Here is an 18,309-nt window from a genome sequence, read left to right on the forward strand (position 1 = left end):
CTTCCCCTTCCTCCACTTTCTCTTTCTCTTGAGAGTTTGAGCACGAGAAATTCATTCCATTAACCATGATGTTTCGATTTTTTTCTTAGACGTTTAATGATCATCATTGAGCCAGTGTGGTTTGTCTAATTGATGCTGGGGGAAAAGAAAGAAAGCAAAACGTTACCTAATGGTGTGAAGAAGGAATTATTTTACAATAATCTCTCCCGGAGATTAAGAGAATGTTGTGTATTTCTCCAAACTTTTTTCAGACATTTTGGCTGCTTTTGATTATTTTATACAGCCCTGAACTCAATAACTGTTTGAAAATTAGTGTTAGTTATTAAGGCAACCACAAAGTTCTAGCTATTTACATCTTATAGAACTGTAACTATAGATTATAAAGTATTGTGGGGGAAGCAGGAGGTGGAAGGCTAAAATACTATCAAGGAAAAAGAGTGTTGCAATTTATCATCATTTTTTAAGTGATTTGTTTATCACCAATAATTGCTATATCTATAATTTTGGTTATGTCTAGCTGTGAATATATTCTTTTAAATAAACATTTACAATATTTCCCATTTATTTGTCTTTAATAGCTTGTGTTGGTCTTATATGAAGGAAGATAAAATCATGTACACAAAGCCAATTGTAGCATGCAATTTTAAATAACTTTTGAAAAACACTTTACCAAATAATGAAATAAAGGCTTTCCTATGAGTCTTTTCAGACCTGAGGATGCATAAGCAAAATGCAGATTTTGTCAGATGGTCATCTACATTATTTATTTATTTATTTGTTTGTTTTGAGTCAGAGTCTTGCTCTGTCACCTAGGCTGGAGTGAAGTGGCGCAATCTCAGCTCACTGCAACGTCCGCCTCCCAGGTTCAAGCAATTCTCCTGCCTCAGCCTACTGAGTGGTTGGGATTACAGGCACCTGCCACCATGCCCAGCTAATTTTTTTTTTTTTTTTTAAACAGAGTCTCACTCTGTCACCCAGGCTGGAGTGCAGTGGTGTGATCTCGGCTCACTGCAAGCACCACCTCCCAGGTTCACGCCATTCTCCTGCCTCAGCCTCCCCAGCAGCTGGGACTACAGTTGCACGCCACCATGCCTGGCTAATTTTTTTGTATTTTTAGTACAGACGGGGTTTCACCATGTTAGCCAGGATAGTCTCGAACTTCTGACCTAGTGATCCGCCCGCCTCGGCCTCTCAAAGTGCTGGGATTACAGGCGTGAGCCACCGCGCCCAGCCTGATTTTTGTATTTTTAATAGAGATGGAGTTTCACCATGTTGGCTAGGCTGGTCTCGAACTCCTTACCTCAGGTGATCTGCCTTTCTCTGCCTCCTGAAGTGTTAGGATTACAGGCATGAGCCACCACGCCCAGTCAACTTTTTAAATGTCTACAGTCACTTACCTGAAGTATCATTTATTATCATGTCTTTGTGTAGCACTCCCCCTCAATTCTCTTGTTCATTCAACCTCAGAGAGTTCTGTTTGGAAACTAAAGGTGCCAGGCTGTGAAGGTGACTTTCAATTTAGGGTTATGCTTATTTTTTTTTTTTTTTTTTTGTAGGAGAAAAATTGTGCAAAACCATATACATTTCTCTTGTTTATGCTTATTGAATAGATATATGAATAAATACATAAATGAATGACAAAGGATTAAGAGAATCGAAATTTGGTGAAAGAGCTAGAGAGTCAGGAGACTTGAGTTCCAGTCTTAAATGGGCTGCTGGCTGGTTGCATGATACCGAACAGGAATTTCAATCTCTTCAGGCCTTTGCTCTCTCACCTCTAAAAAGGAAGAGGTAGTTGGCCTTTATAAGAATTCCCAGATATTCTTGCCATTAAGAATCTCTGAGGAAGCTGTTTGAGATCCAGATTCCCAGACCGCTTCTCTAGGTGTTAATTCAGTAGATCTGGATTAGGCTTGGGAATCTGTATTTTTATAAAAAGTGCCCCAGCTATTCTTTTTACAGTCTAGCATGTGTAGAAATCCCTATCCACCATATATTCTCTCACATCCCTTCTAATTCGGATGCCACATGATTTATGTACTGTAGAACGAATGATTGATCTCAAACTCACTGTCTAAAAATGGGGTACCACAAAGGTAGCCATGAAGTTCTAGCTATTTACTTTTTATAGCATTGGGCTATAACGAAATGCTTATCTAATCAGTGGGGCCAATAAAGTTCTTACAAAAGGGATAATAGTGTTTCTTTTCTGCTGGAAAGTTATATTTTGGACCCATAAAAAAGAGTTACTTTTCTGCCATCATCTTTGATTACTCATGACTTTATTTGCAACACACCTACCAGCTGTTTTTCTTTCTCACCTGAGGATCTGAAAGAGTGTATTGAAAATCCCACTAATCAATATGTATATATATTTTTAAAAGAAACTGAAGGAAATTGCATTCCCAAGGACAGATGAATTGAAAAACGACCTTTTAAAGAAATATAACGTAGAATACCAAGAATATTTGCAAAGCAAAGTAAGTTCATTTGGTACACTTATTTCATGACTATTTTATGTACAAGTGGTTTTTGAATTTCATTTTTATGTGATGAGTTTTTGAAATGTTCTGTGCATTTAAATTAAAAATTAAAGATGCAGTGATGTGAAACCAATACAAAATTTATGCTGATATCCAGGTTAAGCAGTTGCACCAACAATGTGGTATTTCTATTTCCCTACAACATCTAACAAAGCAATGTGTTAGAAAAGAGATTTCCTACAGCGATTTAAGTAGAACTTTTTGATCGACTCTTGCCAATATAACCTTGAGCCAGATGGCTGCTCTTTTGCCAGAAGAACAGCCAGTAGGAGGTAGGGAGAACAGAATATGGTTTTTGATGTGCCTAATGATGTAGGCCTTAGAAATGTGAATTTGATTCTTAGAATGTTATAGTCAGGATTGCATTGAGATGGAATAACAGCTAACCATGTGGTTGAAATGTAATTGTATCACCCAAAAGTGGTGGCTTCTGGGTTGTTATTAATAAACAGTGACCATCATGATAATGTCTGAGAGGCAGAAAGGCATTGGAAGAAGAAATTGGCCAGTCAGTGTATCGGATACTCGCATTCAACATAGCATTATTATAAAGCTATTTTGCTTTTTTGTTTGTGTTTTATTTGCTTTGGAAGTTACCACCTTCACTGACTCCCACTTCAGTTCAATCTCATCAGCTCTGAGAATGCTCATTGAGCTTTTTGACTTTCTATGGGCAAAGGTGGAAGGCTAGTTTGAGTGGTAAGTTTTAACGAAGTGGTAGAGGGAATGTTGAAATTGGAAATGTCCCTGAAGTGTGTATATTAATAATGTGACTTGAAATATGAAAGACAGAAATGATCTTGGAGGGTAAGACAAAGCAACAGCAAGGCAGACGAAAGCCCAGTTCAAGTCTCCCTTCCACAGTCGGCAATGTGTATGATCTTCCTCTTCATGATCTTCCTGGGAGGAACAGGCTCTGCAGCTGTTGCATGTTCTGCCTTTGATACCAGTCACTTCATAGCCTACGGTAGTGTCCCATGTAGAAATCTCTGTGGGGTTAGAATAGCAGGACTGAGCCTAGGAGAGATGAACAGCGATGCCTGTGAGCCCTCGCTTCAGCCAGCATTAGCATCATTTGGAAGACTGTTAGACATGCAGAATCTCCGGCCCTATCCCAGGCCTTCTGAATCAGGATTTGCAACTGCAATTAGCCCCAGGGTGATTTGTATGCACCTGAATGTGCAGCTATCAGCTGTGTCCCCTATGCTACCGCCATCTTACGGTAGCTCCCAAATCTAGCTTCTATCAAAATCACTTGAAAGGCTCATTAATACTTCATATTATCTGACCTAATAAGCCTGAATATTTTGTTAGGACTGGAGAGCTTGGGACTCCTCATTTTTAGCAAAACTCTTCGTTAGTGGTGACAGAGAAGGTTGGAACACATTTTAATAACCTTTTTTTTTTTTTTTGAGATGGAGCCTCGCTCTGTCCCCCTGGCTGGAGTGCAGTGGCGCCATCTCGGCTCACTGCAAGCTCCATCTCCCGGGATCATGCCATTCTCCTGCCTCAGCCTCCTGAGTAGCTGGGACTACAGGCGCCTGCCACCGCGCCCAGCTAATTTTTTGTATTTTTAGTAGAGACGGGGTTTCACCGTGGTCTCCATCTCCTGACCTTGTGATCCGCCCGCCTCGGCCTCCCAAAGTGCTGGGATTACAAGCGTGAGCCACCACGCCTGGCCTTAATAACCATTCTTTTTAGTGATTCCTTCTTATCCATAAATTTCCAGCAGAGTATGAGTTCTAGAGTCAAATGCAAAAGGTTCTAGGGCAGCACTGTTCAATAGAACTCCCTGTGATGATGGAAATGTTCTGTTTGACACTTTCCAATATGGTACCCACTAGCCACATGTGGCTACTGGGTACTTAAATGTGACTAGTGTGCCTGAGATGCTGAATTTCTAATTTTGTTTAATTTTAATCAGGTTCAAATAATCACACGTGGCCAGTGGTCACTATATTGAAAGTGCAGTAGGGGTGAGGTATTTTGTTTCATATGGTCTTGTCGGTCTGACTGAGCAAACAACCTTAACGTTGATTTTCCAGTATTTACAAGCATAAGGGAATGGAGGGATCCTGATTGTCATGGCCTGTCTCTGGTAAAATATCAGTGGATTTAGAACTGCTGCATTAATCAGATCAAGGGGCTTTTGCCCTGATGTTATGTATTTCTCTCACTGTTCCCTGAGTGTCCCTGTGGGTATATCACAGTATCTAGCCTTTTCTCTGTCTGCTTGAAGACTGAAAATGTCTAATTCCAGTTCAATGTTTTTCCTTGGACACTAACCTTCTCTTCTGGCTGCCACACTTTATAGAACAAATATAAAGCTGAAATTCTCAAAAAACTGGAGCATCAGAGATTGATAGAGGCAGAAAGGAAGCGGATTGCTCAGATGCGCCAGCAGCAGCTAGAATCGGAGCAGTTTCTGTTTTTCGAAGATCAACTCAAGAAGCAAGAGTTAGCCCGAGGTCAGATGCGAAGTCAGCAAACCTCGGGGCTGTCGGAGCAGATTGATGGGAGCGCTTTGTCCTGCTTTTCCACACAGCAGAACAATTCCTTGCTGAATGTATTTGCAGATCAACCTAATAAAAGTGATGCAACCAATTATGCTAGCCACTCTCCTCCTGTAAACAGGGCCTTAACGCCAGCTGCTACTCTAAGTGCTGTTCAGAGTAAGTGATGAAATGCACCCCCGTGAGACACTGAGGCTCATCGGATGGAACCATATTTCTATAGCATCTGGGAGGGTCCTCCTCATTTCATTACTAATTGTAGTAGGACCCCTGCATAATATGGTATGCATGACAGAACTAACCTTTCAATACTCTCTGGCTTTTACTATATATAACCTTAAAATTCAGGAAATATGATGCCCCCGATAGAGCAGAGACTCTGTCATAAATGGGAAGTATTTTGTCATTGAACAGAGATTTTAAATGAGAAGAATTTCAAGTCCTTTTGTCTTCTATGTATTTTAACTAAGAAATACATACATCTTAAATACATCCATCTTTCTGGAGAGAAAAGGTGTTGAGAAAATTGTTTATCCAGACCTTTGCTCAGCAATAAATGTTTATACTCGGTATGCTTAGCATCATCCTTGGACTGAGAGAATCTCATACACATAGATAATTAACCTCCAAATGGCCTGTGTGTTTCTGCAAGAATTAGTGCTGCTCCGTACTGCCAGATCGGTGCTGGCAGGTTTCCAAAATACAGAATTCTTCTTCACAGACACTGTCAGATGGAATTTGTGTTCCCATTTATTTGAAATGAGTGATAATAGGCGACCATTCTTAAAGTTACTTTACTGCTAATTGTTTACCAAAACGTTGTGCTTTGACTTGCTGATCACCAACTTTCATAAAGATATAAGTAACATGGTAAACACAATATTTATCATATGTCTTATGGGGTATGAGATGCATTCTACGCAGCCTATGCATTTAACCCTATATTTACTTCATGCCAAAAGATAAAATAACATGTAAGTAGTTGACCCAAGGTACAAACATGTAAAAGTGCTGGTACCTCCTCACTTTGCTTATAAAATAATTTATATACATAATTTAATTTTACTTCTAGTTAATGTTTACTTCTAAGAGTTTTAAAATAAAATATGGAAAGTGGAACACCTGATACTTTTATTTTTGAAATTTATGTCCAACTGCGACTGCTTGCCAATAGCAATTTTGAAAGATGGGACATACAGTTTGTTTTTTTAGCCTTTTCTCCCTTTTTTGTTTCTTAGATTTAGTGGTTGAAGGACTGCGATGTGCAGTTTTGCCAAAAGATCTTTGCCACAAATTTCTGCAGCTGGCAGAATCTAATACAGTGAGAGGAATAGAAACCTGTGGAATACTCTGTGGAAAACTGGTATGATCCTTATATTTTTATATATGTATCTGCATAGGATACTTTTAATAGTACTAGATTTCTTCCGATAAGTGGAACAGAATAAAAGCATGCTAAGAGTTATAAGTATTATGAAATTAACATTATGCAAATTAACTTTATAAAACTACTGTCATTATTAATGGAATGATCCTTCTAGAAAATAGATTGTAAAATTTCAGAGACTCTATAAAAACTTGTCCTAAAGATCAACCTATAAATCAAATCTTTGATTAGAAAAATGGTATGAAATATAGGTCTTCAGATTTCCAAATCTATCTGGTTGCCAAATCAAATTTTCATTGCAATTGTTAGCTTCACATACATTCGTATAATTAACTTAATCTGTGGCATGTATTATCTTGCTGTCCTTTTTGAGAAACACATGGAATAAAACTAGGATTTTGTTGTTTCCTTTAGTTTAAGGCAGTAGTTTCAACAAAAGCCTATAGGCACAGGACATATTTAATTATGGAAGATATCATAAATATGTGATGAAAGACAATGTCATAATAGAAGGAGATGAAAGAAAGGAGATGCATTCAATTTCCTATCTACAACAAAGATAAATAATGTTTCTTTGGGCATGTCCTTTCATAGTCTGCTTTGAGTGCTAGTTTATATATCTGGGTCCAGGTATATTTTCAGTCCTCAAAATTTAGCTTAGGAACCTCTGCTTTATTGAATAATACTGCATTGTATTCAATACGCAATCTCCTCCTGCATTCCAGTATTCTGTCATCTCTTTCCCTCCAAGATAGAGGAAGCCATTGGTGGCAAGCACAGGAGAATGGGCATCTACAGTCACCTCTGTTGCACTTAAGGAGACAGTGTGCTATTGAAACATCCACCCGCACATCCTGTGTTGTATTCAGATTGATTTATTGATTCATTTGTGATTCATTCACTCCGTTGTCAGACAAACATTTACCGAATATCTAAATGTGCCAGGCAGTGTGCTGGGTATTAGCAGTGGGTGTCCAGCAACAGCCTGACTCACGATACTTATGATGCTGTGAAGACCCAGACAGATGACTAATGATAAGTGGGGCTGAGTGCTGTCTGTGCAAGTGCAGGGAATCATGGGAGTGTGTAACTGGTAAATCTAACCTTGAGGTTGGATGGAGGGAAGAGTTGAAATCAGGGTGAAGGAGCAGTGCATAGTGTGCAGGAAAGCCCTAAGGCTAGAGAGAGGATGGTCCTCTGGACAGAGAAAGGCCAGCCTGCCTGGGGAAAGACAGCCTCTCACTGCACAAACATCTCTTCCTTCAGGATCCCATGGCACTTCACAACCCTCTTCCTCTCAACTCTTACCTTTTGCCTAAGAGGAATAATTTGTTTTTTCCTTTCTCTTTATCTGATTGCAAATCCAAAACATTATCTTAATTACAGAAGATCCTAGTGAGTCCTCGCAACATTCGAAGAATGTCGTAAATCTTGAAGTGACATTCAATATAATTAGTAATATAAAAACAAAACCATCAACCTTCACAACCCTAAGAAATGCCTTTTGGTAACACCACAAAATTATTTAACTAGTATCTCCCCCTCCAAACAAATCTGTCCTTGTTTTGTTCAGTTTTTCCATTACAGCTATATCAAGACATCATTTATTAACTAAACTTCCACAGAAGCCTGGCATGCAAATTCCTATTTATGTTATGTTTTCTATTGTGAAAGTGGGTTTCAAGCTACAAACAACTGAGTCTCAAACTTTTGGCAAAGAATCCATTTTTACTGTTGGGACTTGTTTTTGAATTGGGAACGGTTGTGTGTCTCGGTACAGGGAGGGATAATTTAAGTGGTCCCTGTACCTAGACACACACCCCTATTGGCGGACTCTTTAGTCTTAAACATTGCACTTCCTGTTCCGTTGTTTTGTGTGTGTGTGTGTGTGTGTGTGTGTGTGTGTGTGTGTGTCAGATGCATGTAATTCTTTCTGCTACTTGTTTTTTAGACACATAATGAATTTACTATTACTCATGTAATTGTGCCAAAGCAGTCTGCGGGACCAGACTATTGTGACGTGGAGAATGTAGAGGAATTATTCAATGTGCAGGATCAACACGATCTCCTCACTCTAGGATGGATTCATGTACGTTTGACCTTTTGGGTTTCAGTTTATTTTTGTGTGGCATGCTATTTTCCTCCTTGAAAAAGTTTAGCTTCATTTAAATAGCTTCTTCTTTTTAAATTTTTCAAATGTAATAAAGGTCATCATTTAAGTAGTGGTTCTCAAGCAAAAAGAAAAGAATAACAGATATTTAAAAAAATAAAGTTCATCATATTATGGCATGTTTTTCAGTGTTAGATTGTGTCTAAATCTGTCAAATCTGGATTTGGAGAACGTGTATCTTTTGCTTTTTCGTATCATCTAAAGTTAAAAGAAGTAGGAAGAAAGAGAGTAACATTTGGAAATCAGGTGATTTGTTTTAGATGATTTTACATAGCCTAGTGAAGGCTTAGCCAAATTGTTAACTGATTTGGCTACACAACTATTAATGTGGGTCTAAATTAGATTATTTTAAGAAAATATCTGAAAATGTTTCTTTTAAATGTGTTTGTATATATCAGCTACACTCCCTGACACCCCTCAGATAGGCAAACGATGTATGCATTACTGTATAAACAGCCACAGAGTAAGGCAAGAGGATAGGGCCCAAAACATTGAATTCCAACATCCACCAGGCCATCATAGGAGCAAGTCAAATAGACATGAGGTTAAATCTTGGCTGTGCTAAGAATTTACTGTAGGGGCATTGGCAAGTTATTAAGCAATCTGAGCATCAGTTTTATCATCCATAAAATGGAGATCATAATACTTCACAGGATATTTCATATTAAATGAGATACTATTGGTGAATTTCACAGCACATTTTTTGAGGGACTCAGAAAATTGTACCTGTTATAATTGGTGATAATAATCTATCCTTTCTAGCCATAGTGCAATCCAGCTGAGGGAAATTTTTTCCATTCAGTCTCACATAAGCTGGATCTGGGATAACATCTTGGTGTGTTTTTGCTGCTATAACAAAATGCCTGATATAGGGTGATTTAAAAAGAACAGAAATTTGTTTTGTCTGGTCCTAGAGGCTGGGAAGTCTAAGATCAAGGCACCAGCATTGGTGTCTAGTGAGGGCTGCTCTCAGCTTCCACAAGAAGCCTTCACTAGACACCAATGGCACCTTGTTGCTGTGTCCTCACAGGGTGGAAGGCAGAAGGGCAAGAGAGCACTCCCTTCAACCTTAAGCCCTTTCACAAGGGTCTTAATACCATTCATTAGAGTGGAGCCTTTGTGAATACTCACCTCCCAAAGACCACACTTCTTAATACTGTTGCATTGAGGATTAAGTTTCATCATGAATAGTGGTGGAGACCCCACCATTCAAACCATAGCAGGCTGGGATAAGCCATCCCTCTAAGATGGGATACTGGCCAAGAAAATTTCCAGGACACATTCTGGGGACCTCCAAGTGCCCTTGAGGAATGATACATGATCATTTTTACTTGCTTTATAGAGAAGCACTGGGGAGGGGCAGCATCCACACACACACACACACTTCCTAAGCATTTGGTATTATGCAGTTCTGGAGGGTACAGGAGACTTTAGTCCCAACTCCACCTGTAAATTATTATGTTCTATCAGTCAGGACTTCTTGCCTAGTTTCCAGATTCCCTCATTGGCTGAGTGAGGCTCATGAATGCCTTCTCTCCTCACTGGATTTCTGTGAACAGGAAACAAGATACCAGGTGTGAAAACTCTTTGAAAAGTATAAACTGCCTCTCAAATGCAAGAAATTATTTATAATGAAGAGTTTGTAAAACTCTACATATGTGTATTTGCTTTACTTAACAGTAAGTAATATGCATTACAGTTTGCCTGGAAATTGCTATATTATTTAGCTTAACATGATTTCTGTAAAAAGAATGCCTTATTTAGCTTAACATGATTTCTGTAACAAGAATGCATTTTAAAGCAAAACAAATTCTAGCAAGAATGACAGTCCATTAAATTATGCATTTACATTGACAAGTCAATGTTAGCTTAGCTAACAAAACATTTTCCAAATTAGAAACAAAAATTTTCCCCTTATGAGGTACTGTGAACATAATGCATGCAATTATGAAAGTGAGTTGTTTAATAAGTTTAGCATAATTCTTGAATTCTAGGACTTTTTGTTAAACTCATTTCACCATATCAAATTATTGTGGTTGGATGAAAATACAAAAATGTTACATTTCTAAACCTCAGTGATTGTAATGACTTTTTATGATGTTTTTTATCAAGTGTAATAATAGCAACAAATTCCAGAGCTGGCTTTTTTCAAATACAAATTAGTCATCGGGAAAAAAGGTCTGAAATATAATCAGACAGACATGTATTTGAATTTGGACTTTTTGGTTTAACTAGCTTTATGAGCATCCACAAGTTACTCACTTTCTTGCTTACCTCAGTTTCCTCACCTGCAAAATGGAGATAATAATAGCACTTGTTGCTGTGAGAATTCAATGATATGACTCATGGAAAGTGATTAGTTCACATTATACAGTTGCAATAAATGGCATCTGCTGCCATTGTTATCATTGTCATCATCATTTTCATTTCCGTAGAGTGAGGGAATGGGAGCCTCATTCTCCCATGGGAAAACTGTTCTCATTGGAATAGACATAATTCCTTTTGGCAGAAATGAAGGACTCAGGTCATGTGGTGTGCATTCCGTGTGGAAATAAATTGACAAGCAGAGTGATTTGTCTGTATGGTAACCTGCTTGCCGCCTCCACAGCACTATAGTTTCTTTGAACAATTTTTAATTTCTCACAAAGACATAGAAGCCTCTATTTTACAAAGAGAAGGTGTTCCTTGTAAGATAACAGGCTGTCAGATACTCCCACTCGTACCCCCTACTGAAGATTTGCATTTTAAAAGTTAGGATAATTGCCATTCCTTTGTCGATCTAAGTTTTTATAGGCCAAGTGTTATTTTTTCCTTGCAGAACATGTAGCTTTCTGTAAATAATCATCTGATTTTGCCTTCATTCTATTAAAGCAGAAAAAAACTTTTTCTTGCTTTTTTTTTTTTTTTTTCCAAGACAGAGTCTTGCTCTGTTGTCCAGGCTGGAGTGCAGTAGAGTGATCACAGCTCACTGTAGCCTCAACCTCCCTGGCTCAAGTGCTCCTCTCACCTCAGCCCCCTCAAGTAGTTGAGACTACAGGCACATGCCACCATGTCTAGCTAATTAAAACAACTTTTTGGGTTTTTTTTGGTAGAGATGGAGTCTACCTATAGTGTCCAGGCTGGTCTTGAACCCTTGGGCTCAACTGATCCTCTCACCTTGGCCACTCAAAGTGGGGATTACAGGCATGAGCCACTATGCCTGGCCTAAAAATTGTTTTAAAATCTTACATTTCTTTAATAGAATATAGTTTTGTGTAAAGACATTTAGCTACTACTATGGATCTGTGCCTTTTAGTTAATAAAGACATTAGAATAACAACAGCCAATGACTTTTATTTCTATGTGCTAAGCACTGTTCCAAGAATTTTAATGGACTGTCATATTTCATCTTCATAACAATCCCATGCAGAAAATATTATCCCAATTTTACAGATGATGAAATGGGCAAGAGAAGGCTAAGTAATCTTCACAGTGTCATATGGCTAGCGAGTAATGGAGTCAGGACCTAGACAGTGGTGCCAAGAATCTTTGTTTCATGATTAAAATAGTCACATTCTTTTTTTCAAGAGTAATTAGGGTTTAATATGAATTTTTAAAATAACTAGATGTGCATTTATTTTTTATATTCAAATATGAACCTCTGATTGACCATGCATAAACACATTTGCATGTAGCCAGAAACTTGGCAGATTTCTTTTAATTTATAATCCCCCTTTTTTCCTCCCCATATATTTAGTTGCTATGCAAGATTAGTCCCAAATACCTTTAACAACTTGGAGTCTCCCATTCTCCCATTTATAGGAAATGGCAATCCACAAAACGATACACAGCAACATGTGGTCTATTTAGTGAAAACTTCCTTTTAATGTTCCTAATGTTGTATATACATATCTTGTGTCCAGGGTTTCCAATCACAGCTCTGCTCCTTACCAGCTGTGTGACCACAGGCGCATTATGTAACCTCCCTTAGTTTTGGGATCCTTGTATGTAAAATTCAGATAATAAAATAAGTATCTCATAAATGAGTTGTGATAATTATATGAGAATCTATTTAAAGCCCCTAGCAAATTAATTTCCAGCTCGCTCTTTCCCCAAAAGAAGAAAGGACACCAACACTTCTAGGAGCCTCTTCTCAAAGTCATAGTTATTCCAAAATAGCAAATAATAGGAATGCATAAAGGGAAGGATTATGTCAGCAAAACCTTTTTAAAAATCCCTTATTTGATTGATGGTTAAAAATAATTTTTTATAAAACAGAATTTTCTATTAAAATAAGCTGTGGCCTTGCCTAAGACAGCTATCCTAGTAAGATTGTCTTCTTTTGTGTTTATAGACGCATCCCACTCAAACTGCATTCTTATCCAGCGTTGATCTTCACACTCACTGTTCCTATCAACTCATGTTACCAGAGGCCATTGCCATTGTTTGCTCACCAAAGCATAAAGAGTAAGTGTGACTCTTCAGGGGAGCCCAAAGAAGGCTTTGTCTAGGGCTGCTGGTTTCCTGTGTGTCCAGACACCAGGTTGTGGTACTTGGATTGACAAGCACACAACACCCTTGGGAAAAAGAGATGGGTGGCAGTCAGCTGCCATTGACCTGTAGCTCTGCAGTTTAAGGTCCATTCTGTGGCAGAATTACTGATTTTCTTTCTTCAGTTAGCGTGACTTTGAAGTGAATAACATTTAAGAAGGATGCTATCCCAGTTAGCCTTTTTAGGACTCATTTCTACTGTATTATGTTCTACCATAAGAAATGTTCTAGCCTTAGCTGAGAAAAAACCTTTCTAGCTTTGGGGACACTGATTATTGTAGAGTAGTTATGAGCATGGGAATCAAACAAACATATGGAAATCATGGCTTCACCCCTCAAGTGTTGTGTTAGGCAGGATACTTGACCACTGTAGGCCTCTGCCTCTTCATCCCTCATACCTGCCCATCAGGGATGGATGTAAAGATGAAATTAGATAATAGCCTATGTACAGTGCTTAGCATAGTGCCTGGTACCACAGCAGGCACTCAATACCTATTTGCTATTGCTATAATCTGTATTAACATTATTAGAAGAATTCGAAATATCTGCCACTTGTAATTTCCTCTCGTGGGACTCTCTGGTGGGGCCTTGGCCTTTCCTGTGAGGTCACACACAATAGCTTATTTGCCTTGTCCCCTTAACGATCCTGCAGGCTCCTAGCAGCAGCATTGCCTCCTCCTGGGTTTCTCTCCTCTGGGCCAGTCACTGGTTAAAAAAAAAAAAAATCCCTATGGAATTCCTAGTTTGTGAGTTCTCAATCCCATTTGAGGAATATGTATGTGTGTGCTGTTCAAATAAAGCATCTGGAATGCCCAAATGATCGTTAATTTTTCTACCTGTTTTCACTCTGAAATTTAGCACTGGCATCTTCAGGCTCACCAATGCTGGCATGCTTGAGGTTTCTGCTTGTAAAAAAAAGGGCTTTCATCCACACACCAAGGAGCCCAGGCTGTTCAGTGTGAGTACATCATATTAGTTATTTTTCCAGGTATTTCTTATTCACTGCCCCCGCAACCTGTTTTTAAATAAATAGTAGCAGTCTAATATAAGATAAAATACTGTACTGCTTAGTTTGGAGTTTTATCTCAGAAAATTAATCTATCGGCATACTTAATTTCTGATTTATTCTCAAAATAATTGTATTTACAAGGAAACATCAATATTTCTATAGCAGAATTAATGGTGCACAAAGTTACCTTTCCACTTATATATATGTATGATATTTAAAAGTTTTCTTCAGAGTCCAAATAAGTAAACAATTATCATAGAAAATGGCATTTAAAATGTTGCATGAATTCTTTCTGCTTGATATGGCCAAATTAGTTTTTTCATAGCAATTGTATGAAAACTACGATCATACTTCTTGATTACTTTTGCATAGTCCAAAAGAAACATTTGACTACGCCTTTTTTTTCCCCTAATTTTTTGGCGGTTCTGTGGCTGTAACATCAGAGAACATTATATTGAAATTAGCATTTACTTAAAATGAAAATTATTTGGCAACCCCTGTAAATATTTTTGTTTTTGTTGAAATTAATAAATGTGATTGTATTTGTTCTGATTGGAAATATTTTAAAAATCAGGAACAATTTAAAATTAGGAAATCTGTACTCCCTCCCTAAAGAAAATCATATGGTAAACATTATGCTAAAATCAAACATATAGTAAAACCAATTTTTTCTTTCCTAGATATGCAAACATGTGTTGGTAAAAGACATAAAAATAATTGTGTTGGATCTGAGGTGATATGTTCTGAATGTAAGCACCATCAACATCAGACACCTACTCACGGACATGTGGTTGCCGGATTTTCTTAAGATGTTTCCAGAAATGACTGATATTTTATATTTATACATTTTAGATCAGAAAGCTTGATATTTATTGCTGTTGCACATTTTGAAGTTTTCTTTTTGGGTTGCTCTGTGTCAAGAGAGGTTACATGGTGTTAAATCGGTACCTAATAATGTGCCCAAATACTATGACCAGATAATAAATTGTGCTGCAAACAACATGTCTGGTATTTATAGAGGTCTCTGCATACACTTTTAGAGCTTTAGATGATTTACTGTATTTTTTATTCATGTAAAATGTAATTCCAAATAAGAAATTCTGAGTGTATGTAGTCCCCAAAGCAGACCATCTGTTTCTGAAACCTTCCCCTGAGGTAGGTGAGCAGCTTCCGTGTGTAGATGAAATATGGCTGCCATTTATAAAGCTCGTTCTATGTTTTCAGTGTCATGAAATCCCAGGCTCAGAGAGAGATCTCTGCAGTGAATCATTGTGTAAGATACAAGAACAACAGGCTTCTACTCAGGGGATCAGGTGTCAGAGGGCCTGAGATAGCAGACAATTCATTAACTTGATTTAGAAGACTAAAAGTAGAGAAACTTGAGAGAGGAATTTTTTAAAAAGGGCTCAGATAAAAGTACAAAGCCTGTTACTGTGAACATGGAGAGAGGTGATAGGAAGAAGAAATGAGACATAAGAAATAACTGGTAATTCTTAGTCGAAAAGATTGAATCAGAAAATAGTTTGGAAAGTTTTGTCATTAAAGGTATCTCTATATAAATTAGTCCCCAGAGAAAGAGAATCAAATAAGTTTGAAACTGAATAGGGTGACATAAATGTAATGTTTTAGTAAGGTGTGAAATGGCATTTGTGGCTATTACCTAGATAGTACAAGCATTTACCTGGATAAAAAGAGACAGATTAAATAGAAGGAATGAGAAACTTGGGTACTCTGTTAGCAAGCTGAATTGGTGGGAAAAACCTGAGGATGGAAACAATGTGGAGAAATTTTAGCTGCAGATACACAGAGGGCAGAATGGAAGTGATATTGTTGAGTTCTTTGAGAATAGGTCCTTCAGGACACTGAAGACTAGTTTTGCAGGTGACATCTTTATCTTGGAAGACATTGCTCCCAGGCATGTTGGGAAATCCTGGGCTGACAACCCTTTCCTTGATCAAGAAACTTGTGATCACTTCTTAATCTCCCTTCTCATCCTTTAGGGCCTTACCTTACTCTAGTCCAGCTTTCTTCTTTTTTCTTTTCAGCGCTTGAGTTTCCTTCTCCAGCCACCTCTTCCTGGATCTCCATGACTTTTCAACAGGGCCAAACTAACTATGTAACCTTCTGTCTTCCCACTGTCTTCTGTGCCAGCCTCAGCTATCCCTTCCTTTGCTTTCCTCATGACATTGTATCTGAGTTGCCTAAACGACTCATGTTTCCATGTACTAGCTTCCACTGCTTAGTTCAATGATTTCCACATTCCAAAGAGTGGTATTTCCTGTACACTGTGCTTGGATGGGTTAACATCTGATATGGTTTGGCTATGTCCCAACCCAAATCTCATCTTAAATCGTAGTAGGAGGGACCTGGTGGGAGGTAATTGAATCATTGGGGTGGTTACTTCCATGCTGTTCTCATGACAGTGAGAGAGTTCTCAGGATATCTGATGGTTTCATAAGGGGCTTTTTCCCTTTTGCTCAGCACTTCTTCCTGCCATTATGTGAAGAAGGACGTGTTTTGCTTCCCTTTCTGCAATGATGGCAAGTTTCTTGAGGCCTCCCCAGCAATGCAGAACTGTGAGTCAATTAAACCTCTTTCCTTTAGAAATTACTCAGCCTTGGTCAGTTCTTTATAGTAGCATGAGAATGGACTAATACAACATCCCTCCCTGCTTGTCTAGTCCTCAATTCTGGTACCATGTCACCTGAATTCTGTTCCTGTTCTCATTTATACAGAATCACCTACTATGGGCAGGTGAATGGCTTGTTTCTGTTTCATGGCATCTTCTAGCTATGGAGAGCTTAGGTCTCAGACTTCAGAAGTAGAACTTGGCTTACCTTGTGCATGGACACTTTAGTCTATGGCCACTACTAGTTAAGAGCAGATTAACTCTGCAAGGCTAGCTCCATAGACACCTCACTTTTTCCTGAGTGGTGCTGTCCTCAGTGTCTTAACACTTAAACACACCATGATATTCTGATATACTTGATCAAAGGAAAATATTATATACTTTATTCAAGTAAAAATAATTGTTGGGACAATGGATAGTTGAGAAATGAGTGAGATCCTCTGTATAGAATTAAAAATTATAGTAATACACTAAGAGGATATAAAATGAGAGTTGTCCGATGAAAAAGCTGGGGACATTGAATGGTGCCTAAAGATAGAAAGGACTCAGTTGAGAGCCAAGAACATTTAGCATCTTAGATTTCCAGAAAGATTAGAAAGAGAAGCTATGAGTATGCAAAACCATTATGTCCCTTCTGAATAGCAAGTTAGAAGAGAACCCATTTTTCACTAAGAAAGTATATTGCATTTCATAAATAAGGGAGACATTCTTGGCACTTTTTTTGTAGTTTTTTTGTAGGTTTTTTTTTTTTTTTAAGTACAAACCAAATTAACCAGGATCTCACAGAGTGGGACTGTTGGAGGCGGCAAACCAGGGACCTGACTTTGGCTGCCAGAATGAGGCCCTGGGGCTGTGTCTGAAAGAAGAACCAACAGAAATGTGACCACATCACTAAGTAGTGAACTGGTCACGAGGCAGGTACCATGTTAACCAACCTGGAGATGCCAGTACACACACATGTGCATGAGCACCAGTGTTCATTGGATAAGCTATCTATGGAAGGTCTCTTTCACAACAGGCAAAGAGCACCTTCTCTTTTTTTGAGACCAGGTCTCACACTGTCGCCCAGGCTGGGGTGTAGTGGCACAATCATGGATCACCGCAGCCTTGATCTCCTAGGCTCAAGCTGTCCTCCCATCTCAGCCTCCCGAGTAACTGGGACTATAGGCACTCACCACCACACCTGGCTCTTTTTTTTCTATTTTGTAGAAATGGGGTCTTGCTGTGTTGCTAGGGCAGGAGATCCTTCTTTTGAATATGCATCAGTTCCAAAGCTCCATTTGCCACATCCTAAGGCAAAGATGGTTCTTCATTTCTTTTCAGATTTGTGTTTCTGTAGAAAAAAATGAAACAGTTAAGAACTTCCTTTGATTTTTCAATGCTAATTGGTTTGCATACAGTGCCTGACACTGTATATGTATTTGTTATAGGCTGAATTTTGTCCCCCAAATTCATGTGTTGAGTTCGTTAACCCCCCAGTACCTCAGAATATGACCAAGTTTGGAGATAGGGTCTTTACATAAATAAT

At 38.4% G+C, this 18,309-nt stretch overlaps 1 protein-coding gene across 3 annotated transcripts in view; it reads left to right on the forward strand.

The window, feature by feature from the left end:
- The window catches only part of STAMBPL1 (STAM binding protein like 1), a 48,324-nt gene extending 31,500 nt beyond the window's left edge, over window positions 1-16,824 (forward strand). Inside the window, exons 5-11 of one of the 3 annotated variants that reach the window (XM_077944916.1) lie at window positions 2,385-2,480; window positions 4,858-5,215; window positions 6,295-6,419; window positions 8,395-8,532; window positions 12,947-13,059; window positions 14,002-14,101; window positions 16,634-16,824. In XM_077944916.1, the coding sequence (XP_077801042.1) occupies window positions 2,385-2,480; window positions 4,858-5,215; window positions 6,295-6,419; window positions 8,395-8,532; window positions 12,947-13,059; window positions 14,002-14,101; window positions 16,634-16,690 (987 nt within the window). In that variant the 3' untranslated portion in view covers window positions 16,691-16,824. 3 annotated transcript variants of the gene reach the window in all.
- The last annotated feature ends 1,485 nt before the right edge of the window (window positions 16,825-18,309 follow it).

The sequence above is a fragment of the Macaca mulatta genome, chromosome 9 (assembly GCF_049350105.2).
Source record: "Macaca mulatta isolate MMU2019108-1 chromosome 9, T2T-MMU8v2.0, whole genome shotgun sequence".
In the NCBI taxonomy this organism is placed as follows: domain Eukaryota; kingdom Metazoa; phylum Chordata; class Mammalia; order Primates; family Cercopithecidae; genus Macaca; species Macaca mulatta.